The sequence below is a fragment of the Suricata suricatta genome, chromosome 8 (assembly GCF_006229205.1).
Source record: "Suricata suricatta isolate VVHF042 chromosome 8, meerkat_22Aug2017_6uvM2_HiC, whole genome shotgun sequence".
NCBI lineage: Eukaryota > Metazoa > Chordata > Mammalia > Carnivora > Herpestidae > Suricata > Suricata suricatta.
Genome location: NC_043707.1, coordinates 23064338 through 23091561, shown reverse-complemented (window position 1 = coordinate 23091561; position 27224 = coordinate 23064338). Strand labels below are relative to the sequence as shown.

The 27224-nt window shown below is 41.3% G+C and overlaps 1 protein-coding gene across 3 annotated transcripts in view; it reads right to left on the bottom strand.

Annotated features, from left to right (window-relative positions):
• Window positions 1–313: 313 nt before the first annotated feature.
• Window positions 314–27224, bottom strand: part of CRCP (CGRP receptor component) — a 44913-nt gene continuing 18002 nt past the window's right edge. The window contains exons 1-3 of one of the 3 annotated variants that reach the window (XM_029948628.1): window positions 20679–20740; window positions 7223–7280; window positions 314–1889 (exon numbers count right to left, since the gene is read on the bottom strand). In XM_029948628.1, the coding sequence (XP_029804488.1) occupies window positions 1743–1889; window positions 7223–7280; window positions 20679–20713 (240 nt within the window). In that variant the 5' untranslated portion in view covers window positions 20714–20740 and the 3' untranslated portion in view covers window positions 314–1742. Of the gene's footprint in view, window positions 1890–6189; window positions 6494–7222; window positions 7281–20678; window positions 20741–27224 lie in introns of those variants that run through there. The other 2 variants (XM_029948627.1, XM_029948626.1) reach the window with 2 other exon arrangements.

The window sequence follows — 27224 nt, the reverse complement described above, 5'->3', positions numbered from 1 at the left end:
AGCCATCTGGGTTCACTCCATAAATTATCCTATTTCTTAAGTGTTGTTAATGTGACAGGAGTATCAGACAGAATATGTTTTCTATAAAGGTTAAGCCTTCCAGAGCCTGCCTGGCTTTATCAGAAACTAAGGTTAAATTCAGGCCCCAAATACAGAAATGTAAAATCTTCCTGCAATCTACAATAGAATTTAGACCTAAATAGACTTTTTTAACAAAAAAATCACATATTTTAGCTTTCAGGTCAGATTTCACTTTCTTTCTTTCTACCCATGGAAAAACAAACTCTTCAGAGATTTATAAAAATACCAAAAATTGGTAGTCACTTGGAAACAATTTATTAATTAGATTAATCCATTAAGAAAATACATCAAACACACTCACAGTTAAAATGAAACAGTGACATAGGTACCCGGGTGATGCCTTGAGAAGAAAAATCAACAATTCCTGATAAAACTTCCAATACAGGAGAGATTTAAAAATAAACGCCGCGTTAATTCCAGTTTTGCCTGTAAACACATCTCAGGCGATCCTCAGACGATAAGCTAAGAATGACACGAGGGCGACTGGCAGGGATGGTGGCGAGGTCGAAATAACCTGGGAATTCCGAGGGCGTGGGAAGTCATCCAGTGAACAGCAGCACTGAAAATATGTAATCTTATAACATTTTCTTCCCCAAGTTGGGAGCAGAGTGAATGTGGGAAATTAATTTTCAGTAATATTCCTAGGACTAGGGCAACCACACATCTGGAGCTACTGAACTCTCCAAAGCCTCAGTATCAACAAGCTCTTCACATGGTAATTATCCTAATATTTTAAATTAAAAAACAGATGCAACCTTGCAACAGCCAACAAATTCAAATTCATATTCATCAAGCTCCAGTTCTCCATATTCTATCCATGAAGAACTCGATAATCATCCCCTTTCAAAAGATGCGAACAATGTGCCCATTGTGCAAATGAAGCTCACCTGGATTCGACACACGGCATCTCCTCAGGGCTCCTGTCTCAGGGCAGGAAACTGAAGGTCATCAGAAAGGCACCCAACACTGTTCTGCTGCACGGCCATTCAGTCTGGAGTGCTGCTTTTCAAGTGGAATGGGCTGGTACCCTAACATTTAAGACTAACTAGTGAGCTGGTCTACACCACCCTTGCCAGCAAAGACCCGATGAAGGTTGGCCAAGCTGTTCTCTTATCTCTGATGTTCTCGAGGAAAAGATTCCTCTAAGGTGAGCCAAGTTCAGTGGCTCATTTTAACCAAAAGCAACTATTTGCTGCGCTGGGAGTTTCCAGTCATCTAACAGGATTCTCCTAACTCCGCTTTCATCCCAACAGAGCGCAGAGCCCCCGCTTGGGAAGCTCCTAGGGAAGCAGATGAAACTAATTAGGACACAGCCCATCAAAGGCAACACAAGTACTTTACCAGCTGTGTACGGGGCCTTCCCACAACTGTAGCAAAGGCCACAGAAGAAATATTTTGACCGCAGAGGGTTCCACAGTCACTGTCCTCTTTGCCTCTGTCCTCCTCTCTTTAGCTCTCTGCCCTGACAATCTCAGCCTGTCTTCACCATGTTTCGTCTCCAAGAAGCACAAGTACTCCTTTTTAGCTTATTTTTGTGACTGATCCAACTAAGCATGAAATCAGGTCTGTGGGGATAGAGGGTACAACCAAATGAACAATCCTCTGAATGTCTGGGAAATGGCTGCTGGGCTTCATGAGGCGGTTGGACCAGCTGTGCTCCTCTATGCTGGGTCCTCTTCGTCCACTGTCACGTCATCGGTATTTTTCTTCTGTTCAGCCTCTGGCCCTGCAGGCAGAATGCTTGTGACGGTGTGGAGGAGGGCTTCGATCTGCTCCTCTGTGAGCCGTTCTTCACTCTCTTCTACTATCTGCAGAAGAAAACCTCCAGGGATTATTTTTGGAGGGGCCGCACAGGCAAGGTCCACCCTTGCCCTCCTCCACCCATGTTCCCAGTCTGCTGGCCTCTGGCCTGGCTCCTGAGCGCCCTCAGGTCACCGGGTTCTCTCCATCCTGGCTCCAACAGGAGGGAGAAGCCAGATCCAATTCCTATGCAATGGCTCAAAGTGGGTCAATGCAAAAAGCAAGTTGCAGGTTAGCATTTTTCTTCAGAGAAACAGAAAACCCTAACGGTTCTCTACCCATCCGCATGCACACATGAATACGTTGTATGTGCAAAGAAAACTCACCCCTGGGGAATGAAATGGCACATCAATTTATATACTTTTGTATTTCACAATAAGCACAGCTGTGACTTATGAATTATATCAACAACTCATTTGATGATTGCCCACTGTGTGCCAAATTGTTTATCTATTTTTTCTCATCCTCACTCCCATCGCCACTAACAGCTCTTTAGGGAGCTCATGTGCCTGGCGCTGCACATAGCACTTCGGATCTATTATTTCTTTTAACCCTCACAACAATCTGGCGAAGGGCAGAATGAGAACCCCAAGCTGGGCCTGTCCAACACTAACATCTACAATCAATCACACACACACCACGTGGCCCTGGTCATCTCCTGGGAATGTGGAGCAAGAGTCTGATGAATGACAGCTAGGAAACAATCCCCCACTGCTCCACCAAAGGTCCACTTAAAGCCCAGTTTGACGTGTCCTGGAAATCTACACACAGATGGTCCACGATTCTGAGCCAGTTTTATTAGCCTCACCTCTAATTCTCAATATATTAATGAATACAAACACAGTCAACAATGTTTTTAAGGAGCAATATATAGGCAGTCTTACCCACGTTCACTTAGTGGCACTAGTGTCAATCTCAAACAGCTAAAGGTGTCCAGGGTTCTGCTCTGTGGCATTTCCCCAGAGCAATCTCTGAAATTTGGCAACCAAGACCAAGAAGAATTCAAGAAAGAAATCCTAGCAGATTTAAGTAAAGCAAGATGACAGGCAGGGCTTACAGTCCTGAAAAGGATTTCAGTCTGACTGCTGGACTTTATAGACAACGGTAATGGAAGCTAATAAAGCCAGGTGATGTGTCCAAGATCATACTACAAACTCCTGGCAAAACATCATTTTGTTTCTATAATGCTTATATAACCAGAGAATAATCCTGGGTGTTCTAGGGTGGAGAAGATCCTGAGTGAATCAACGGGGCTACTTCCCATCATGCTGTGAAATAATAGGACCATTTCCTAAAGATTAAAAGGCTCTGTAAAATGTAACTTCTACTGAACAAGAAACAATTCTCAAAATCCCATTTTTTAAACCATACATGCAAAATTAGGATGTGTTCAAGGAAATAATCTAACAGAGACTGCCTCCAAAATACAAAGGAGGAAGAAAAGAGATATATCAAATTAGATTATTTACTCCTAAGAAAAGATGATCTCCATCTGAGAGAGGAAAAGTCTCCAATTTTATAAATTAGTGTATGTGGTTGATATGAACTGCTTCCTGACTCAGGGGAACGGGAGAGAGTAAGATTTAGACTAGTCTCAGAACAGGGACAACCTCCCACCAGTATTTGTACAGGGCCTTTCCCAGAATCACTGCCACGAGGGCTTCTCAAACTGCTATGCAGTCCATAAAGTTCAGACAATTTACAGACGAGTAAGTAGAGGCTCAGCATTATAAAGATACCCTGATCTGGGTCTCACCATAAGTAGTGCAAGGTCATTTGACTTTGAATTCCACCTTTTTCTGAAACACCATGCCCTCCAGTAGGAGGTTTCTCAGAGATGCAAACTAGATTCCACTGGTTTGAAAGAGTTTAGTTATATGACCCCTGAGAGACCTTCATGTTTAGAAAACCAAAGAGAGAAAACTTGAACAGGCCCCCTTCTTGCGCCCCTAGCTCTGGGTTTGGCAGATGCAACAATGATCAGGTGTCAGCTAGGCGTATTCATGACAGGAGGGCTGATAAGCTTTCAAATTTTGCCAAGTTTGCCAAGAGCAGAAGCTTTCATCAGCGCACAAACCCTGCGGGTCAGGAATTTCCTTTTCTTTTTTTTTTTAATAGTTTATTGTAAAATTGGTTTCCATATAACACCCAGTGCCTCTCCCCCCAAGTGCCCCCCACCATGACCTTCACCCCCTTTCCTCCCTCCCCCTCCCCCTTCAGTCCATGGTTTTTCAGTATTCAGTGGTCTCTCATGACTTGTGTCCTTCAGTCTCCCCAGCTCTCTTTCCCCCTTCCTCTCCCTTCCTTTTCAAACCAAGATTCCTAGTCACAGGAAGAAAACCTAAACTTCATTAAGGAGAATGAAATACATATATACAAAAAAGAAATTTACAGCCACCAAAAACTTACTAAGCCTTCTTGGATTACTAAGGTAAAAATGGTATTAATTGTATTACTCCTCACCTCTGCTTCCCAACACAGAAGAAACTGAGCCCAAATAAAGAAATACAAAGCACGATCTCAAAATTCTCAAACACTCAAGGTTTCAAACTGTTCAGAATATAAAGGCAAATGAAATGTCAAAAAACAAAGTATTTGCAGATGGGTCAGCAATAAAGTTTTATCACATACGAAGACCATATCAATTCCTAGGGGCTGTCAAACTGGGCTGACATACTTCAAAAATGGTTGTTTCTCATTCTAAGCTGCCAAACCTAAATTCCTAATTTACCCAAAACAACTAAAATCTAGTAACTACATATAGTTCTAGCTCTTTGACCCAGAAAAGTTCACTTAGCCTCTATAAATTTCAATTTTCTCTAAAGTGAAATGAAAGTAATAGCAATAGTAAGGAATCAAAAGAGAATACATATTAGTGTTTTGTAAGCCATAGAACTCTATGTAATCCAAGACATTTTATAATCACTACCTTATAACAGACATATATGACAGTGCTGTTCAGGACAGTGGCCTCTGAGGTCACGGGGCTCACTGTTCTGTCTTCAGGCCAGAGAGCTCAAAAACTGTCCCAAATGAATGTACACCAGCGCATGGCAGAGATCACGGAAGCTGGTGGCTTCCTCATTTCCTCACAAACCGCAGGTCTGTGGATCTGAGAATCACCATAAACCATGGCTGAGGCATAACTAAAAAAACCTTTAGCCTCCAAAACTGAATATTAACAAATGGTGGGTGCTGACATTACTTCTAGACGGAAGGAGAATAAATGGCTGTAAGGTTAACGCAGAGAAATCCTCGAGTTCTTTGTACTTTCCATTGGTGTGAAAACCACATTTCTTCTCCCATTTCTCTCATGAGAAGAGATATTGCTTAGTAAATGTTTTTGTACCCTTTGTAGCCAAATTCCAGGCTGGGGAAAATCTGGCTATAAAATGCTCCAACTGCTGGGAAACATACACAGTATTTTTCCAAGACCTACTACCTACCTGTGAAAAGAGAATAGACATTTGAGGGGATGCCACACACATCTCTGTTCTCACCATACAGAAGCCCAAGGCTTGTAGGAAAACGTAAGGCTTCTGAGTTAGACCCAACTAGCCACGCGCTAGCCAAGACCATGGTGAGGGTGTTAAAGGTGACATATACAAAGCCCATGGCATACAGCAGGCACTCTTAAGAGCAGCTAATCATCCCAAGTAATGACAGAGTTTTCTACTGGCTCTGGGATGAGGTCACGCTAACCCTCCTCATCTTCTCTCTCCATCTGTCATTAAGCCATGAATAACATATGTTGCTGATTAAAGTTGGAGGAGACATGACATGTGATCTTTAACCCAGAGGGACACAGATTAGTTTCTTGCTGATTTGTTTGTTTTTTCTTTTCTAAGCTGAAACTCCAACACAGTTGAAAGCACCAGAATAGGGTACCAAAAAAAAGATCTCTATTTAGCCTGAAGGCCAGTTCCCCCAGAAAGTCACCCTTTATGGAAGGAATTTTTCTAATTTAATTTTGGGTCCATTTTCAAGGACAGAAAGAAAACCGGGAAGACAATAAAAGTTTTAGTTCCAAATTAAATACCCTATGACCCTTTAAAAATAAGTTCTTTTTAAAAGCAATCTAGGGGCGCCTGGTTGCTTGAACATCCGACTTCAGCCCAGGTCATGACCTCACAGTTTGTGGGTTCGAGCCCTGCATCGGGCTCTGTGCTGATGGCTAGCTCAGAACCTGGAACTTGCATCTGATTCTGTGTGTCCCTCTCTCTCTGTCCCTCCCCTGCTCATAATCTGTCTCTGTCTCTCAAAAATAAATAAATGTTAAAAAAAAATCTAAACATTAAAAAAAAATAAAAGCAATATAAGTATCATAGGTATTTTTGGTTACTTTCTTCCATACTTTTCTGAAGGAAACTTGACAAAGGTACGTACTTCTAAAGCTGAGTCTGCAAACTCCTTTGTTCTCATTTTGTTAATTCTGCCATCTACAGAGGAGGAAAACTGCCCCCGCACGCAAATACAGCAACCGCATGGTCTCCCTGGGCCTCATTCTCACGTTCTCCTTACACCAGGTGTGACTTCTACTTCGGCGGCCTTGCATAATTCTTGAGCTTGACGTTGTGAGTGCTGTGCAGCCCATGCAAGTGATGAGGCTCCACTGAATGGTCGTATGGACGGAAACGAGACAATCAGGCGTGTCGCTTTAACAGTGATGTAGAAGGTGGGAGGGAGAAGGTAGGCTGAGGCAGAGATGATGAAAGAACAACTCCAAGGGCCACACTGAGCAATGACAGAAATTAACACAGTGTCGCAGGGGAGAAGAGAGAACAGAAGACGGGAACAATAGAACCTGGGGACAAAGTGCACACGGGATCAAAGGGAGAGAATAACTTCCAGGCTTCTGGCTTGGGAGACTGGGCCAGGAGGCCGAGTGAGAAAGAAAGCATGTGGGGAAGGTACACATGTGTTCCGTGAACCAAGAACAGAAATAGGAAGAGTGGGGTCGAAGGGTGGGAGTCAGGGAAGAGAAATTCTGCCAGAGTCATGGTGAGTCTATTATTTTATGCAACATCTGGTTGGCAACAACTCCTACAGGAAAGCAGTGGTCAGAACGGGGTAGGACATCAAGGGAGACACAGAGCAGCCACGTCACAGGCCCAAACCCTGAGGAAAGAACTTAAATTTCGTCTAGTCTTCTACTTTCACTAAGTCCATATTAACTAGGCTCAAATTGGTGGGGTCTCCTTTCACTTATAAAATAGGGTATTTGGGCAGTCTTTTCAAGAAATGGCGGTCCCAGCCTTGTCTACTCTCAGCCTTTATCACCCTCCCTCCCTCCCTCTCAGACCCAGAAACCGATCCTCTCACTCAGGCCTCCTTCACTCACCAGCTGGATCTCAACAGCGGTCATAGGCCTGTGGTTCAGCAGCTGAAGCTTTTCAGCTCTGTCAAAAGAAAAGTACAAAGCATTTAAAACTCTCATTCCCCTCAGAAACTTGAGTCTTGACCAAGCTGTTGAGAGAACGCTTTGTCAGATAACAAATTGGGAGAACCACTCGGAACATGGCCGTCAGTTTCTTCAACTGTAAAACAAGAGAATGGGAACAGGAGAGCCGAGGTCAGAGACTCCTGGGAGGGCACAAATGTGCGCTCGAATCCTAAGGATCACAGAGCTGTGGACGGAGAGAAATGTAACACATAGTAGTGGCGCAGTTTTAATAAGTTTTATCTGGGAAATATGAAGAAAAGAACGTTTTCTTAATCCAAGTAATAGAAAATAAAGAAAGAGTAATAAAATAACCTTGGTTGGTTGGCATCACTTAGGAATGCCCGAGAGTTCCTTTTTGAGATTAATATTAAATGTCAGACTTCACTGGTTACCTAAGAAACAGAAGCCAGGGCTAGGAGGGGCAGGGGCTCAGGCGCAGTAGTATAAGGTACAGTCCTCTGCCCACAAGGAGTTTACATTCAGTTCGGGAAAGAAGACAAACACAAGCCAGTTTTAACAAAAAATGTAAATAACAGTTGATGGTAATAATTATCCCCTGTCACAAGGCAACACTGGCTCAGTGCTTAAGAGGTGGTTGAAATGTGTGGACTCTCAAAGGTGATAGGACTTAAAAGAAAAAAGAACAGCTTCGTTACCACCCGTCTGCAGGTGACAATTTCTAAATTTCCCTCTCAATCTGACCCAGGAGCGCCAGATTCATCTTTCATTTCAACTCAGTAAATATTTACTGAGCTTAAAGACATTGCGAAATAAACAGATGAAGGAGCAACATGCCCATGGCTGCATGTGAGGAAGCAGCAGATTACCCAGCCTCCCTAAGCCTTGGTCTCACCATCTGGAAAACAGGAATGATAATAGACCTTAATATCTCACCAGGGGGTTAGGAGGGATGAACATCTTTCCATTTATAGTGCCAGCAGCTACCATTTATTGCTTGCTTCCCATATGGCAAGCACATTGGACCCTCAGACTTCATCGACGCTGAGAGGGTAAATAACTTGCCCAAGGTTACACAGCCAGTGAACGGCAGAGCTGGGACTCTGCCATCAAAGCTTGTCTTAACCATCTGCTTCTAGTATTCAGTATCCAAAACGATGACTGTCATAGTGATTTCCCCACAAATGGCAGTCATCATTAGGGCACTTGTAGTTAAATTCTACTTCTCATAATCCCTCAACATTTATTCTAGGCTCAAAGAAGACTTCACAAGGGAGAAAACCCATACGATGGGCCCTAAAAGGTTTTCTAGGCAAAATGGCCAGGCAGGGCGGAAATGGCCTAAGTAAATGGCCAGAAGAACAAAAACTATGGAGTTTTAGGAAATGGTGACTTGAGAGGCTGTGGGACACGAGGCTGAGTCATCCAGGACAAGGTGACACTGGGCTTCAACCAGCAACAGGTTGGGTAGGACTCAGTGGACATTGGAAAGCAACCAAGGAAAGAAGTGATATGCTCCCAGGTGAGAATAAAAGAGGCCGTGAACTTGGTTAGCAGCAGCAGGGCTGGCAATGAGAGCGGCTGGGCATGTGAGATGCTCTAGTCACCCCGAGGTATAGTCAACAGGACCCAACAACTGCTTCAGCTAGGTGAGAGCAAGGTCAAGGAAAGAGAAGAGTCAGGGTTCACTGTCACGTTCTTAGCCTTTTTGGCAAAAATGTATTACTTGAAATCTGAATTGAGTTTGTGTGGTTTTGGAACAAAACTTCTGTCTAGCTGTTTGTCTAGTTTTAGTTCCTAGTGTGATCTAGAACTGAAGTTAAAGACCAGAGCTGGACTTATTAGCAAGGAGATATACAAAACCACGGAAGTGGGTATCACAGCCAGAGACCAACTAACTACGGAGTACCTAAAGACCCAAGAAGGGCACCATAAAGCATCTCTGTTCAAGGGTCTGGGCCAGAAGGTAGGGAAGAAGGGTGGGGAGGGGGATAAAGAGGAAGGGAGGGAAAAGGAGAGGCAAAGAAAACCTAGGAGAATGGTGTTACGGAAACCAAGAGAAGAAAAGTTCCAGGAAGAAGGTATTAGCAACAATATCACATGCTCAAGAGGGGAAAGTAGGCTGACTGTGTACAAGCTACTGGATCTGCCAAAAGAGAGGGTACTGGTGTCCTATGCAAGGATTTGGGTGGGGTGATAGTCATGGTGACAACTGGATTATGGGGACTGAGTAGTAACTGCGGAGATAAATTTTTTAACGCAGTGTCATCACTTTATTAAAATCTTCAAAAAGTCTTTATCTTACATTTTTAGTATAAAAAATCCATAAGTAAAGCACACCACGCTGAGAATTTCCATAATAATCAATCATACAGTCAAATATCACATGTACAGAACACAAAAAAATTTAGATGGACTGAAATTGTAAGATAAAATAAAACCTAATCTCAGAAAACAAAAAGTATTAATGATCCAAACATTTTTAATCCTAATAAGATTTCACCAGAATCAAGTCACTTAGAAGTGAGGCATTTATAGGATGACCCGTTATCACAGCTTAGACATTCTTGGGAGCCATGAGTGGCAGCATCAGGCAATCTGACAACAAATGGGAACCAAATTTTGATCTGAAAACTCCCCTATATTTGGCTTTAAAGTTATTAGGCTTTTGAAAGGCATCCTCTCCACTGCCCCTCAGATTTTAAACAAACTGCTGTTTTCAGTACAGTTTGTATTGATATTCTTTGTTCAAATGAACCTCAGCTCTTCTGGCACCAAAGCAAATTTAGAGTTGGTCCGTGTCTGATGAAACAACACATAAGGAGGGTCCAAGAGGCAGATGCAAAAGCAGAAGCCATGGAGTCTGTGCTTGGGGCACAGAGGGGGGTTTCAGAGGATCCTTGTGAAAGACTAGTTAAAAGATGGCAAGTGGGAAGACGTGCAAGAGAGAAGGGCGTTAGTCTGACTGGCCTTCTGTCCAACAACACTGATTCAATGGAGACGGGCAGGAGGGAATGAAAGACTAGGTTTGAGGGTGGGACATGGGGCAAAGGATGGAAAGGCAAAGTCAGACAACTAACAGGTTTCATTTATAACATGCAGTAGAAATCAAAGACTTAAGGATCTAAAGACCAATCAGAGTAATTTGGCAACTTTAATTCCTAGGAAGATGAATGTTCCCTCCAAACCTGATTTGATATTTCATTACTAACAACAAAGACCAGGATGATACTGTAAGGAGATCCTTAGGGCTGCTTTACCTACGTTATTTTATGAATGGCTACCTCCTCTGCATCAAAATGCTTCAGGGAGGTACTGCTACCATCAAGTGTTCTCTGTTTGAATTTGAAAAGTGTCCAAAACTTTGGCACCAGAAAGATACCAAACCTGCGTCTAAAGTGAAACATGGGGTTTGTATGATCTGTGCTATCCTTCCTGGCACCCCAGTGGATTGGTTCCTCACCAGATGCTGAAGCCACCACCTAAGCCACCATGAAGAAGTCTGAGCAGCACTGGGAAGGCATCCTGGGGGTGGAGGAGGAATCCTGCCAGCAGCAGCCCCAGCTCTGAATCTGGTACCTGCAAAGTACCCTCCTTCAACTGGCACTGTCGAACCAGGCAGACAGATGGGACCAGGCAGATAATAAGCCACAGAGGCTGTGGAACCTCAAGGGCCAAAAGCCAGTGTGGTCAGGAAAAGCAGCTGATGTGGTGGGGACCGCGGCAGCCCCTCGATGCACAAAGCTCAAACAAGAGAGCTCCGAGTAGGCACATGAAGCATCACTACAGACAGGTGCAGCCTGAGGAGGCCGCAAGGTCTGAGGCCACGCTGAGTTCCCAGGAGGCCGCACAGATGTGCAGACGTCTGCTGTTCACAACGGCCACGGCCACATCACAGACCAAAGACAGAAGTAAGAGAGAAGTTACGGCCTGAGAAGGGTAGGTTCTGGGGGCCCCAGAACATATTTGCCAGCTAAGGAGAGAAGCATAAGGAGAGACTAAAATTACAGGAGTGAAAGGGAAAAAGACCCTCAGAAAAACAAAGTCCAAAGTTTCAGCAAAGGGGCTCATGTTCCACTGACACCAAAGCAATGTGGAAAGAAAAAGCAAATTTGAGGGGATCTGAAGGGAAAGGAGATCATTTTGGATAATTTTCTCAGTGAAGCAGAAGTGGAGTTAAACCAACCAAGTGAGCTCTCTGCTCCTACATCCAAAGAGCTGAACACTGCAGGAGCAAAATCACAGAACCACACTCACTACAGGCTCCAGCACGAGGGATGGGGGTTACAAACATTCCCCTCGCACCATCACCAAGCCTGTCTTTATTGGCTCTACTTTCTCCCCTTCACTTTTCAACTCACTGCACTTTAGCTCCTGCCCCGACTGATCACCAAAACTGTTCCTGCTAAAGGGCCTGGTGACCTCCATACTGAGAACTCTAGTGAATGCCTCTCCAACCTGGTCTCTGCCATATGACATTGTTGATCACTCCCTCCTTAAAATGATCTACCCCTGCGGCTTCCACAACACCACTCTTCCTGATTCTCCTGACTACTCCTTCTTTATCTCTTTCAAGGTTTTCTCTTCTGTAGCACTCCCAGGGTGCCATCTTTCACCTTCTGACCCCTTACTGGATTCCTCATCCAAACCTCATAATCACATCCCCTACTATAGGTTTTAGCCCAGAAGTCCAGAAGTCTGTGGTTTCACGTTATGTGATCTGAGCTCCAGATCTCTGTAACAAATGCCACCTAAATGTCTCCACCTAAAACACCTCAGACACTTTTCAAGCTCAGCACATCCCAAAGTGATCTGACTATCCTTCCCAACAAATCAGCCCCATTCTCTGTACGTCTCATCTTGGTAAAGAAGCAAACACCCAGGCCAGAGACCTGAGGGTCATCCCTACTATGCCTTACACTGCGTTCATCTTTGTATCCCCCAAAACAGAGACAAAGCTGCCATGAGATCAATGTAATGTGGAGGATAATTAACAAAAGAGCTAAAGCAGGAATGACTTTCAGAAGAAGTGCCCAGAAGAGAAAACGCTTTGGATTCCAAAGCATTGAAAGGATTCCACGCTTTGAAAGCAGACAAGCTAACTCCAGATACTAGGGAACCCATCCATCTACTCTGAGCTTTGCTGGCTCCCAAAGTACATGACCCAAACACACTGCCGACCCCCAAGAGTAATCCGTGTACAGAAGAGTCCCAAGTTACTTAAAAACCTACCTAAGCTGAGTCCCAAAGGCAAGTTCTTCTTCTATTCCTGGCAGACATAGCTGTACATCTTAGGGAGAAGATATCAGGATGCGACCTGGGGCTGCAAGCCAGGCTGCACCTCGGGGGACATGGGTGCCTCAGTCAGTTAAACATCCGCTTTGGCTCAGGTCATGATCTTGCAGTCCGTGAGTTCAAGTCCCACATCAGGCTCTGTGCTGAGAGCTCAGAGCCTGGAGCCTGCTTCAGATTCTGTGTCTCCCTGTCTCTCTTCCCATCCCCTACTCCCATTCTATCTCTCTTTCAAAAATAAATAAATGCTAAAAAAGAAAAAAAAAAAAGGAAATAACACAGGACTTGGTCTTGAGGTGACTTTAAGTTGAGTCTCAACTTTTTGCTAAATAAAGCTATGAAGTAAAGTAAAACATGGACTCTAGTAGTAGAGGTATTTAAACAAATTAATAGGATTCAGTTTTAGACCATGAGAACTGGACAATTCAAGGCTATTAAGCTGAATCTCTTCTCCCTGAGAGAATGGTGAAGAAAAACTCTACTAAGGGATATGCAGATGTAAAGATTGAAAAGCACTTAAGCAGTTTCTGTTATGTGATTCTTGTCTTAAACCGCACTGGTTAGCACACGATAGTCCAGGTCTCCAAGGCATACGGCAAGCAACCCCCTGGGTCATAAGTACTGAGGCCAATGAAAGCCAATGGGCTGCAACGGTTGGCTACGCCTCCAGGAGTCAGGCCCCAGCTACAGAAAAAGAAGCCTACCAGCGCCCTCTACTGGTTGTTTGTAGAACAACACTGCCTACAGCTTTTGCTTCTTGCAGTCATTGATAACCTATGTAAAAACAACGGCACATGATCTGTCCCAGAAATCAACCATTTAATGAAAGGCAGGCACCAAAAGGTCACAAAGGAATTTACAAATCCAATTAAGGATCACAAATGGAAAAAAGGCACTTCTCTGAATATTACAATCTGTTTTAAAGTTACATAGATTATGTCCAATCATGAATCAGCTTGCAAGACAATTCCCATTTGTGTGTTTCTTTCCTTTTTTTTTTTTAAAGTAAACTCTATGCCCAACTCTTGCACTCATGACCCCAAGATAAAGAAGCACATGCTCTATCTACTGAGCCAGCCAGGCATCCCATTTATGGGTTTCTCAAATGGTAGCTAGGTGCATTTTTGGAGCAGAAAAGATATAGGGATTGGGAAGCAATACACCAGACAAGACAAACAGCTAAGTCACAACACAAGGGCAGCTCCTCAGGGAGTCCTGGCAGTGAGGGTAGCCAGGAAGAGAGTGCCAATGGTCCAGAGTGTCAACCAATATCTTTCCTCCCCCTCTTCTCTTTACCTCTCCCTGCTTTGCTCCAAGGGCGACACCAGTAACAACTATATATGTCGGTAGCTAAAACTTTGAAAGAAATCCAGTACTTGTGGCCAAAGAACCAAAAGAGGGGGAGCTCAAGTAGGTCAGAGTATGGGAGTAATACCAGAGAGGTGACCTAGAGAAGGGGATTACCCTAAATTTGAACATTCATCAGCACAAACCCCAGGTTCAGCCTGAGCTATTCATGTGCAAAATAGCCCCAAAACAGCAAAAAGCAAACAGACCCAGCACAGCAAACACAATGAGGAATGAACACGTTAAACCAACACTCCAGTCTCATTTGCAAAAAAGCTCCAAAGCAGCAGATCAAAGGTTTTAAAAAACTAAACTGACATTGAAATCCTTACCCATGGAAGGCAAGAGACTTGAGGTGAGAACGTAACTGGGTTGATGGACTGCTAAAACAACAACAACAAAAATGCAACATTCACCAGAGGCTTTTAACAGGATCCAGAGTCTAAAAAATACGATAGTCAAAAAGTCCAGAATATAATAAAAAATTATCTCAAACAGAAGACAATACAACTAATTCTCACGGGAAATGATAATCAACAGATACCAAACCTATAATAACCCGTAAACTGGAATTATCAAAGACTTTAAAGTAGCTAATATAACATTCTTTTTTTTTTAATGCGTTTTATTTATTTATTTATTTTTGAAAGACAGAGAGACAGCACGAGCAGGGAAGGGGCAGAGAGAGAGGGAGACAGAATCCGAAGCAGGCTCCAGGCTCTGAGCTAGCTGTCAGCACAGAGCCCAATGCGGGGCTCGAACCCACGAACCGTGAGATCATGACCTGAGCAGAAGCTGGACGCTTAACCAACTGAGCCACCCAAGTGCCCCAACAACATTCTTGAAATGATGAAATGTTAGACATTCTCAGGAAGGAGACAGAAATTATAAATAATAAACAAATGGAGATTTCAGAACTAAAAAACAATGCATGAAATAAAAAGTCGCTAGCTGGGGTTAGTAACAAAACGGAGATGACACAAGAGTCTGTGAACTTAGATCAGTATTAACTGTCTTGTTTGAACAACAAAGAGGGGGAGGGAAAGGACAAAAAACTGAACAGAGAGGATTCTGGGAAAATGGCAGAGTGGGAGGACCAGGAATCTGCCTCTCCACCAGCTAGACAAAAACAACTAGATCTAAATGTAAAACACTAAACTATTAAAGTCCTAGAAAATAACACTGCAGAAAACCTAGATGATCTTGAATTTGGTGATGACTTTTCAGCTAAAACACCAACGGCACAGTCCATAAATGAAATAACTGATAAACTGGACTTCAATAAAATTAAATAAAAACATCTGCTCTGTGAAACACAACATCATAAAAATGAGAAAACAAACCAAGAACTGGGAGAAAATGTTTACAAAAGACAGGTAAGGGACTGATATCTAAAACATACAACAAATTCTTAAAACCTAACAATAAGAAACCCCAAATGAAAAATGGCTAAGACCTGAACAAATACCTCATCAAAAAGAAGATTCAGAGATGACAAAGAAGCATGCAGAAAGATGCTCCACATCATATGTCACTAAGGAAATGCAAGTTAAAACAAGACAATACACACCTATAAAAGGGCCAAAATCCAGAACGCTAACGCCACCAAATGTCGGTGAAGATTGGAGCCAACAGAAAACTCTTATTCATTGATGGAGAAGATGAAAATAATACAGCCATTTTGGAAGCCGGCCTTGGTTAGACCTACTCTTACCATCAATCCCTTGCACTCCTTGGTATTTACCCAGAGGAGCAGAAAACTTACATTGGCAAAAACAAAACAAAAGGGAAAAACCCTGCACACAAATGTTTATACTAAGTTTTTTGTTTAACTGCCCAAACTTGGAAGCAACTAAGAAGTCCTTTAGAGGGTAATGGATACAAAAACTGCGGTACATTCAGAAAATGGAATATTATTCAGTGCTAAAAAGAAATCAGCTATGAAACCATAAAAAAACATTGAGGAAGTGTGGGGGGGGTATTTAATGTTTTATTTATTTTTGAGAGAGAGTGAGAGACACCGTGAGCAGGGGAGGGTCAGAGAGAGAGGGAGACACAGAATCCGAAGACAGGCTCCAGGCTCTGAGCTAGCTGTCAGCACAGAGCCCGATGTGGGGCTCCAACAATATGATCATGACCTGAGCCGAAGTCAGATGCCTAACCTAAGCCACCTAAGTGCCCCAGACATGAAGGAAGTTTAAAATGCATATTACTAAGTGAAAGAAGACAATCTGAAAAAGACTATATGCTGTATGATTCCAACTACATGACAATTAGAAGACAAAATGGAGAGAGTAAAAAGATTAGTGGTTGCTAGGAGTGTGTGTGGGGAGGAAGGGATTACTAGGTGCAGCACAGAGGATTTCTAGTTCAGTGAAAACACTCTGTAGGATACTGCGACAGTGGATACATGTCATTATACATTTGTCCAAACCCACAGAATGTACAACTCTTAGAGTGACCCCAATGTAAACTATGGGCTTTAGGGGATATATTAATGTGTCAATGGAGGCTGGTCGATTGTAACATGTTTACCAATCTGATGGGGGATATTAATAATGGGGGAGGCCATGCACCTGTTGAGGAGGGGGCATATGGGACATTTCTGTAACTTCCCTTAATTTTGCTGTTAACCTAAAAGTGATATAAAAATATAAAGTCTCAATTTAAAAAAAGAAAAAAAACAGAGATGATTCTGAGAAGGCACCAGGAATCTGTCTCCCCATCTAGACAACACCTATGCTGGTAGGATCTGTCTGATGTAACTATTTTAGAATGCTGGCGCCCATTAAAGGCTTACAACTTCCAGACTAATGCTTGAAAAGTAAACTGAAGTTAATTTTGGTCAATTTCAGACTCTGACACAGTGCCAGCTACCCGCCCTCCAAGTCCACTGGATGGGATGCACCTATGTTCCTGTAGCAGCTTGCATACAGCTTCCTGAAGCCAGAAAGGGCTGATTTCTCATCAGAAACTTTGAAGGCCAGAAGGCAGTAGGCAAAAATATTCAAAGAGCTAAAAAGAAAAAGAACTCTCAAGTAAGAATCCTATATCCAGAAAAACTATCCTTCAAAACTGAAGAAAAAATTAAGACATTTCCTGTTAAGCAAATGCTAATAAGGAAACCAGACTTGCCCTGGAAGAATCGCGCAGCGTTTTGCAGCATGAAGTGAAAGGCTGCACAGTAAAGCAAAGCCGCAGGAAGAATGAAAGAACTTCCAAAAGGTAACCACATGGGCAATTCTAAAAGCTAGTATTGTTAGCAACGGTCTGTAACTCCACTTTCTGCTTTCTACAAAACTTAAGACGATTTAAAATACTTAGGAGTTTAAGTCTGGGGGCATATAATGTACAAAGATGTAATTCTGTTACATCAGCAACTGAGGATGGGGAAGGAACAGAATTTTTGTATGTTATTAAAGCAAAGCTAGTATAAATTCAAATTAAAGTGTTATCATTTTAGGATATTAGGGGTGCCTGGGTGGCTCAGTTGGTTAAGTGTCCAGCTTCGGCTCAGGTCATGATCTCACAATTCGTGGGTTCAAGACCCATGTCGGGCTCTGTGCTGACAGCTAGCTCAGAGCCTGGAGCCTGCTTCTGATTCTGTGTCTCCCTCTCTCTCTGACCCTCTCCTGCTCATGCTGTCTCTGTCTCTCAAAAACAAAACAAAAGAAAACAAAACAAAAGAACCATATAATTTTAGAATAGTAAACCAGGTTTGAAGCAGGATGAGGAGTTACCGTTTGATGGGTATAGCATTTCAGTTTTGCAAGATGAAAAGAGTTATGAAGATGGATGGTAGTGATGACTGCACAATATTATGAATGTATTTAATACACCAAACTGTACGTCTAAAAATGGTTGCAATGATAAATCTTATGTTATGTGTATTTTACCACAACAAGAAAATGGACGGGTGCTGGGGGGAGGAGTGATCCACTTTCCCAATGCCATTTCCCAGACTATGTCACTGAGTGGGTACAGGTAGCATCATAAAATATGAAGGAAATAGAGAATGATAGACCATGCAAATATTAATTCAAGAGTACACATTAAGTTTAACTAATGAAATTAAAATAGCACATCAAAATATATTACTGTAGCACCTAAAATCATCTCACTCACTATGGCATTACCTGTATCACACTTGGAAGACACTGGGCTTCATAATTTTACAGGCCTTTGGCACCAAATTCTCAGACTCTCTCACCTCTCAATAAGAATTCAGCTGGGGCACGTGGGTGGCTCAGTCGGTTGAGCGTCCGACTTTGGCTCAGGTCATGACCTCGCGGTTTGTGGGTTCGAGCCCCGTTTCAGGCTCTGTGCTGACAGCTGAGAGCCTGGAGCCTGCTTCTGATTCTGTGTCTCCCTCTCTCTCTGCCCCTCCCTCACTCACATACACTCTCTCTCTCTCAAAAATAAACAAACACAGAGAAAAGAATTCAGTCAATGGACACAGGGACTCACTTTGGTTACAAATGGCTGCTCCGATGGGACAGACACTTCTGGGAATCCAGCTAACTAGACTCTCAGTTCTGAGGTTTCAAAGACAAGGCCTGATGAAACAAGAGTTGAAATGCTGCTAGAAGCACCTCAACCACTACAGGATGGCTGGGGAGAACAGAGGTGGCATAAGAGGAGAGGCCGAAACTTTTCCCCCAGGAAAAGCTTAGTGATCAAGCTTCAGAATCATTCAGCAAAGGACTTGTAAAGACCACTGAATTTTGTCTATGGCTGTGAGATGAAGTTCATTAAAAGGAGTTATTATAAAACGGCACTGCCCAACATACTATGGTAGGGTCACCTCCCTAAGGAAAGAAAAAAAACACCTCAAGATAACCTGGCTATATGCATATGTGACAACATCCCTCATGACCTTGTGACATCAGACCACTTAATCAGCCTGCATGTTTGTGTGTTACCATATATGGGAAACAAAGAAGCAAAAATATATTAAAAACTACGTTACATGGTGTTCGGGACTCAGTTCTTTAGGTACAAACCCAATGGAGCGGTGCTGGCAGGAATAAAGTTGCTTCCTGGAAAGAAAGCCTCACTGTCAGGACTCTCTGTGCAAGAATCCTGCTATAATGCCAGCCACTGCCTACACACGGCTGCTCATACCTACATTTAGTTAAAATTAAAGGAAACTAAAAATGCAGTTCCTCCTTTGCACAAGCCACATTTCCAATGAACAACAGCTACATGTGGCTAGAAGCTACTATGTAGGACAGACCAGAGGTATATTTCTATCACTGCACAAGGATCCCCTGAATAAGACTGCTCCATGGTCTTTACTGATCAATAGTCATGGATTAGAAGAAAATACAGTAATGTGACACAGTGCAGTGTAGCTGAAACTGCAAGTGACAAAGTAGATGTAGAGGAAAAGCAATACATCATTTTCTTTCTCCCCAGTCCCTCCCCCAAGTGCCCAAGTCCTGATCCCCTTTTTGCATTTTGCTGTCCAACACTTTTTGTGTCAACAGAGTTAGACATACTCCAGTTAAGGAGCTAAGAGTGACAAGCATATAGATTATTTGGGAAATGTTAGTAAGTTTGTCTAAAAAGAAAGAAAGATAAAGAACAGAGCCTTGGGATCTATAACTATTATTAAAGTTCTTATAGCTGTCTTTGGAGTACCAGAACAAAACGAGAAAGAGACTGGGGCAGGAAAAAATATTTCAAACTAATGGTTCAAAGCCTCACAAATTTGGTTTAAGAAACAAAAATTTATATAGTCAAGAAGCTCAGCAAAGATCAACTAAAAAAAAAATCAAAATAAGATTTTTGAAGACCAGAGAGAAGAAAAAATAGTGAAAGCAGCTAGAGGAAAATAACAGATTATACACTGCATGACCATAGATTACTCATCAGAAACCAAAACAGTTAGAAGACACTGAAATAACATCTTTAAAGTGCTAAAAGACCACTTAACCTCTGACACTATCCTTCAGGAAATGAAAGAAAATAACATTCTGTTGAAAGAAAACTAAGAAAATTCACGGCCAGTAGACCTGTTCTAAAAGAAATGTTAATGGAAATTCTTTGGGCTAAAGTAAACGATGAGAAATAAACACGGAACTTCAGAAGTGAATGAAGAATGAGGGGCTTGGTGGCCACTCAGTCGGTTAAGCATCAATTTGGGCTCAGGTCATGACCTCACAGTTTGTGAGTTAGGTTCTGTGTTGACAGCTCAGTGCAGAGCCTGCTTTCAGATTCTCTATCCCCCTCTCTCTCTCTGCTCCTCCCCTGCTCACGTGCTCTCTCTCAAAAAAATAGACATTAAACAAAATGAATAAACAGCAAAATAAATGGTAGAATTCTGGGCAAATATTAAAGACTATTTTGTCCTCCTAAATTCTTTAAAATATGTAAATGTATATAAAGTAAATGTTGAAACACAACTAAATACTAATTTCAATGATACAGATATAATAAATACGACTATAACATAAAAGGGAGAAGTTAAGGGACTTAGAGTTTACTGACAGTAGTAAAATATTAACTTTATCCTGACTGTAAATGATTAAGTATGTAAATTGCTATCCCTACAGCAAAATATATGAAAAAATATAGCCAAAAAGCTAAAAGACACATTTTTAAAGACTAAGGAACAGGAACCATATCAACACCTCAACAGACCCTGAAAAAGCAACTGACAAAATTTAATATCCAGTCATGATAAAAATCTCAGCAAACTGAACTTCCTAACCTGATAAAGAGCATCCATGAAAAACCTAAGCTAAATACTTACTGGTAAATAACTGAAAGAAAGCCTTCCCGTAACATCAGGAACAAGGAAAAGATATCTGCTCTTCTCACTCCTATCCAGCACCATACATCAACATCATGGTCCTAGCCAGAGCATGAGACAGGGAAAAGAACTAAAGGTAAAAACATTTGAAAAAAACAAGTCTGTTATCCACAAATACCATGATTGTCTATATAGAACAATCACAAGGAACATACTAAAAAAGCTCCTAGTATTAGTAAATGGACTTAGCAAAGTTGTACAGCATAAGATCAATACAGACAAATCAGGTGGATTCTTCTATATTAACAATAAACATGTAGGAATCAGTGTTATTTAAAATAGCACCATAAATTATTAAATTCATAGGTATAAATCTAATAAATTGTGCAGAAACTATATGCTGAACCACAGAAACAGTGATGAAAGAAATTAAAGTCCTAAATAAATGGAAAGATACACTGTTTTCATGGATTGGAAGACTCAACATTCGTATCAATTCTCCCCCAAAACTGATATATACATGTAATGCAATCCTAATCAGAATCCCAGCAGGATCTATCCTAGATAAAACAAGCTGATGTGAAAATGTATATAAAAAGGCAAAGGAGACAGAAAAGCCAAAACAATTTTGAAAAAGAACATAGTTGAAAAACTTACACTGTTTGATTTCAACACTTTGCTTCAGTGATTAAGACAGTGTGGTACTAGCCAAAGAATAGACACACAGATCAATGGAACAGAATGAAGCAACAGAATCAACAGATTTCTTACAAATCTGCAAAGGCAATTCAATAAAGAAAGGGTGGTCTTTTCAACAAAAGGCACAGAAATACTTCGAAATCTGTGCAGACGCACGCACGCACACACGCACGCACACACGTGCCAAATCTCAACCCTTATCCCACAACATACCCTCAAAATCAACTCAAAATGGATCATTTCTAGAAGGAAACATAAGAGAAAAATCTTTGTAACCCTGGATATGGCAGTTTTTCACAAAAAATTAATTTTGCACCAATAAATTTGATTCCACCAAAACCTTCTGCTCTGAGACAGTGTTAAGAGAATGAAAAGATAACAGAGATAATACCTGCAAATTACATACTGAACTAAGGACTTATATCCAGAATATACAACTATGTAATAAAAACAAAATAATGGGCAAAATATTTAAACAGATATTTCATCCAAGAAGATAGGTAAAATAAAAATAAGAAAATGCTTATTCATTACTAGGGAAGTGTAATTAAAACTACAATGAGATACCCCTTCAAACCAATATAAGCAGCTGAAATAAAAATTACTAAAATAAAAATTAATAAAAATACCAAGTACTAGTGAGGATATGGAGTAAGTGGCTACACTGGCTAGAGAGCACACAAAATAGTGCAGTCACTTTAGAAAAGAGTTCGGCAGCTCCTTAAACTATTCTCACACAAAAACAAGTATGGTGTGTTTACAATTGCTGCATAATTGCCAAAAACCAGAAACATCTCAAATGTCTTTCAAGTGATGAGTGAATTAACAAACTGCAGGATATCCATACAGTGCAATACTACTTAGCAATAAAAAGGAACAAATGCAGTATGCTAATGGAAAGACACACTCAAAAGGCTATCTACCGTAATATTTCATTTACAGGATTTCTGGAAAGGCCACACTCATAGGAAAAGAAAACAGATCAATTGCCAGGCACTGGGCATAGGGGAAGGGATTAATTACAAAAGACAGAATGAGATAATTTCTGGGGGTGATGTAACTGTTCTGCAATACGCATGAATTGCTTGTATATTAATGACAAGATAAATCATTTGAAAAACTTTTTTTTTAATGCTTTTATTTATTTTTGATACATAAGAGACAGAGAATGAGAGGGGGAGGGTCAGAGAGAGAGGGAGACACAGAATCTGAAACAGGTTCCAGGCTCTGAGCTGTCAGCACAGAGCCTGACGCGGGGCTTGAACCCACGAATGTGAGATCTGACCTGAGCCGAAGTCGGAGGCTTAACCGACTGAGCCACCTAGGCACCCCGACAAGATAAATCATTTGAAAAGAAATTATTTGTAGGAATCCAATGTTACTCTAAAATTTCTGGGAGTGAAAAATTTTCTTGCCCAGCTGTCGGAAGAGTAGCTATGTTATTTTTCCCCAGAAGAAAAAGTTCCTTCTCAACGCCCAAGCAAGAACAACCATAGGGTTCAACTGGGTCCACTATCTTGATACACATACTTGACCAGATTTCTCCGAAAAACAACATGTAACTTTGAGTAAGCTATACCACTCTGTGCCTGATCTGGAACATGTATCTTACTTGAGCCTCAACTCACTCATCTGTAAAACACTGCACTGGCTTGGCTGTCAGGATTAAGTGAGGCAGTTTATATAAAAATGCCAAAGCCTTACTTCTCCTACCCTTACACTCTCTCACTTTCCCCTTCCCTCATATTCTATAGAAACAATTTCCATTGGAAATTATTCTATTCTCAGAGCTAAACTCCAATTTCTGATCCATCTGGTTGTGTATACTTCTTTCTTTATGTTTATTTTGAGAGAGACAGAGAAAGCATGAGCAGGGAAGGGGCAGAGAGAAGGGGAGAGAAACCCAAGCAGGCTCCACACTATCAGCACAAAGCCCAACGTGGGGCTCGATCTCATGAACCATGAGATCATGACCCGAGCCAAAACCAAGAGTTGGCCGTATAACTGACTGAGCCATCCAGGCTCCCTGATTTTGTGTATTTTAAAATGATTTTTGGCTATCAAAAAAGGCCAGGCACCCCCAACTACTTCAAACACCACAAATATTAGCCATAACGGTTGTACCAAAGGCAGGCAACAAAGCCAAACCAGTGAGGATTCAGCTTCTGTTCTTTTCATTGTAAACACAACCTGCTTCAAATCTGTTTTATCAATATTAAAGGTTGTAATGGCCAAAAAGCATTTAGACTAAAGGAAGAGTTTCAACTGACAACACCATTAGGTGCTCCCACAAAGTCTTCTTTCTTGCATTTTGGCCTACTCCACTAAAAGTGTTTGGAGAAAAAAATGAGAACTCAAAGAGGTGACAGACTGATTTACTTGGAATCAGTCAGAATGAAGTGATTTTATAATAACAAGGAGGATAACAAAAGCACTTTATCATTCAAGAATCAAAAGCAAAGGTAGCCAAAAAGGACAGTTAAACTAGAAAGCTGAAATAACAAACTCAAATATCCCCACCCGCAGTAGAGTCTATACAGTAACAGCAGTCCCCTGGCTGCTTTGAGAATTACAATTAAATCAGAGTGTTAATTTGTACAAACACTTGGGGTGCCTGGGTGGCTCAGTCGGTTAAGACTCCGACTTCAGCTCAGGTCATGATCTCACATTCGTGGGTTCAAGCCCCGCATCGGGCTCTGTGCTGACAGCTCAGAGCCTGGAGCCTGCTTCCAATTCTGTCTCCCTCTCTCTCTGCTCCTCCCTGCTCATGCTCTGTCTTTCTCTGTCTCAAAAATAAATAAACGACATTTAAAAATTAAAAAAAAAAATTTGTACAAACACTAAATGGACTCAATAAAACATAATGTGTAAATGTGTAAATGGAATGTAAGGTAGAGATGTGAAACTTCCCTGGCTCATCTGATATAATTTATACCAGCTTCCAATAAGAAAGATCTTCTGTGATCCCACCCCAACATTATAAGCTTCTAAGCTTAAAGCTTCTAATACACCAAAGAACAAGAATGATTTTGGGTAACAAGTGAATAATCTTCCCTCAAAAATACATACATATGGTCCTAGATACAACTTACCAAGACTGGATGATGAAGAAATAAAAAATCTGAACAGACCTGTAAGTAGTAGGGAGAATTAATGAGTAATCTAAAACCTCAAATAAAGAAAAGTCCAGGACCAGATGGTTTCACAGGTGAATTCTAGTGAACACTTAACCAAGAATTAACACCAAATCTTCTCAGGGGCACCTGGCTGGCTCAGTGGGTAGAGCATGCAACCCTTGATCTCAGGACTGTGAATTCAAGCCCCACATTGGGCATGGAACCTACTTAAAATATATAAAGAATACAGTGTGTCAAATAAATACAAATAATAAAAACAAATGAAACCCCACCAAATATTCTAACTCCTCTAAAATATTAAAGCAGAGGAAACACTTTCAGATTCATTTTATGAGGCCAAGACTGCCTTGATACTAAAGCCAGATAAAGACACCACAAGAAAACTACAGACTGGTATCTCTTATATTGCTGCAAAATCCTCAACAGCATATTAACCCAACCAGCATATTAAGGAATTAAACACAGTGAACAAGTAGGATTAATTCATGGAATGCAAGAACTGTTCAATACATGAAATTCAATGTAATATATATCATATTAAAAAGTGAAGGTAAAAACCCCACCTAATCATCTGAATTGTTACAGAAAAAGCATGTGACACAATTCAATACCCTTGCATGATAAAAAATATTCAGCAAACTTCGAATAGAAGGAAACTACATCAACATTAACAAAGACCATATATGAAAAATCCACAGGTAATATCTACTCAATGGTGCAAGGGCTGAAAGCTTTCTCTAAGATTAGGAACATGACAAGATGTCTGCTTTTACATTTTTTTTTTTATTTTGAGAAAGAATAAAAGAGAGAGAGAGAGAGAGGGAAAGAGAGAGGGAGGAAGAGAGAGAATCCCAAGCAGGCTTCATGCAGTCAGTGCAGAGCATGACATGAAGCTTAATCTCACAAACCATGAGATCATGACTTGAGCTGAAATCGAGAGTCGGATGCTTAACCAACTGAGCCACTGTGGGTCCCCGATTTCACCGCTTCTATTCAACATGGTACTTGAAGTCCTAGCCAGAGGAATTAAACAAGAAAAAGAAACAAAAGTATGCAAACTGAAGAAGTAAAATTATCTCTATTCATAGACAACTTATGTTATAGGTGGAAGAGCCTAAAGATTCCATAAAAAAACTGTTAGAATTGATAAACAATTTCAGCAAAGTTACAGGATACAAAATCAACAGACAAAAACTAGATTGTGTTTCTATACACTAATAATGAACAATCTGAAAAAGAAATTAAGAAAACAATTCCAATAGCACTGGAAAAAATTAAATACTTAGAAATAAATTTAACCAAGGAGGTAAAAGACTTCTACACTGAAGACTAAAAAATACTGCTGAAAGAATTAAAGAAGACATAAACAGAAAGACATCCCATGTCTGGGGGCTGCAAAGCTTTACATTGTTAAGATGTCAATACTATCCAAAAACAACATACAGATTCAACATAATCCCTATCAAAATCCCAGTAACATTTTTTTGCAGAAATGGAAAAGGCCATACAGAAATCCCAAGGGATCCTAAGTAAGTCAAACAATCTTGAAAAAGAACACAAACAAAAAATCAAACAGTTGTTGTCAGGGGCTGGGGTGAGGAGGAAATGGGAGTTATTTAATTGGTATAGAGTTTCAGTTACGCCAGATTAAAAACTCCTGGACAGTGGCTGCACAACAGGTGAATATATTATCACTAATGAACTATACTCTTAAAAGTGGTTAAAATAATAAATTTTACCACAAGTAAAAAGACAAAGTATACACACCCATAAACACATTTGAAAGATGACTACCTTCAGAGTTCATCTGGAGGGGCAAGAGAAGTCACTTAGTTTATTGATAGTGTATCCCCCGTGTGCCTGAAATAACAGCAATGTTTCCTTCAAAAGAAAATGAGGAAACCATCAAAACCCTCGAGGAGAAAGTAGGAAAAAACCTCCTAGACCTCCACCGCAGCAATCTCCTACTTGACACATCCTCAAAGGCAAGGGAAATTAAAGCAAAACTGAACCCTTGGGACTTAATCAAGATAAAAAGCTTCTGCAAGGCAAAGGAAACAATCAAGAAAACTAATAGGCAACCGACAGAATGGGAAAAGATAGTTGCAAACGACATTTCAGATAAAGGGCTAGTATCTAAAATCTATAAGGAACTCACCAAACTTCACACCCACAAAACAAATAACCCAGTGAAGAAATGGGCAGAAGATATGAACAGACACTTCTCCAAAGAGGACATCCAGATGGCCTACAGACACATGAAATGATGCACAACATGACTCATCATCAGGGAAACACAAATCAAAACCACACTGAGGTACCACCACATGCCAGTCGGATTGCCTAAATTAACAAATCAAGAGACTATAGATGCTGGCGAGGGTGTGGAGAGACGGGCACCCTCCTACACTGTTGGTGGGAATGTAAACTGGTGCAGCCGCTCTGGAAAATAGTGTGGAGGTTCCTCAAAAAACTATCCATAGAACTCCCCTATGACCCAGCAATAGCCCTGCTAGGGATTTACCCAAGGGATACAGAAATGCTGAGGCATAGGAGCACATGTACCCCAATGTTCATAGCAGCAATGTCAACAATAGCCAAAACATGGAAAAAGCCTAAATGTCCATCACCTGATGAGTGGATTAGGAAGATGTGGTATATATACACGATGGAGTACTACATGGCAATGAGAGGGAATGACATATGGCCA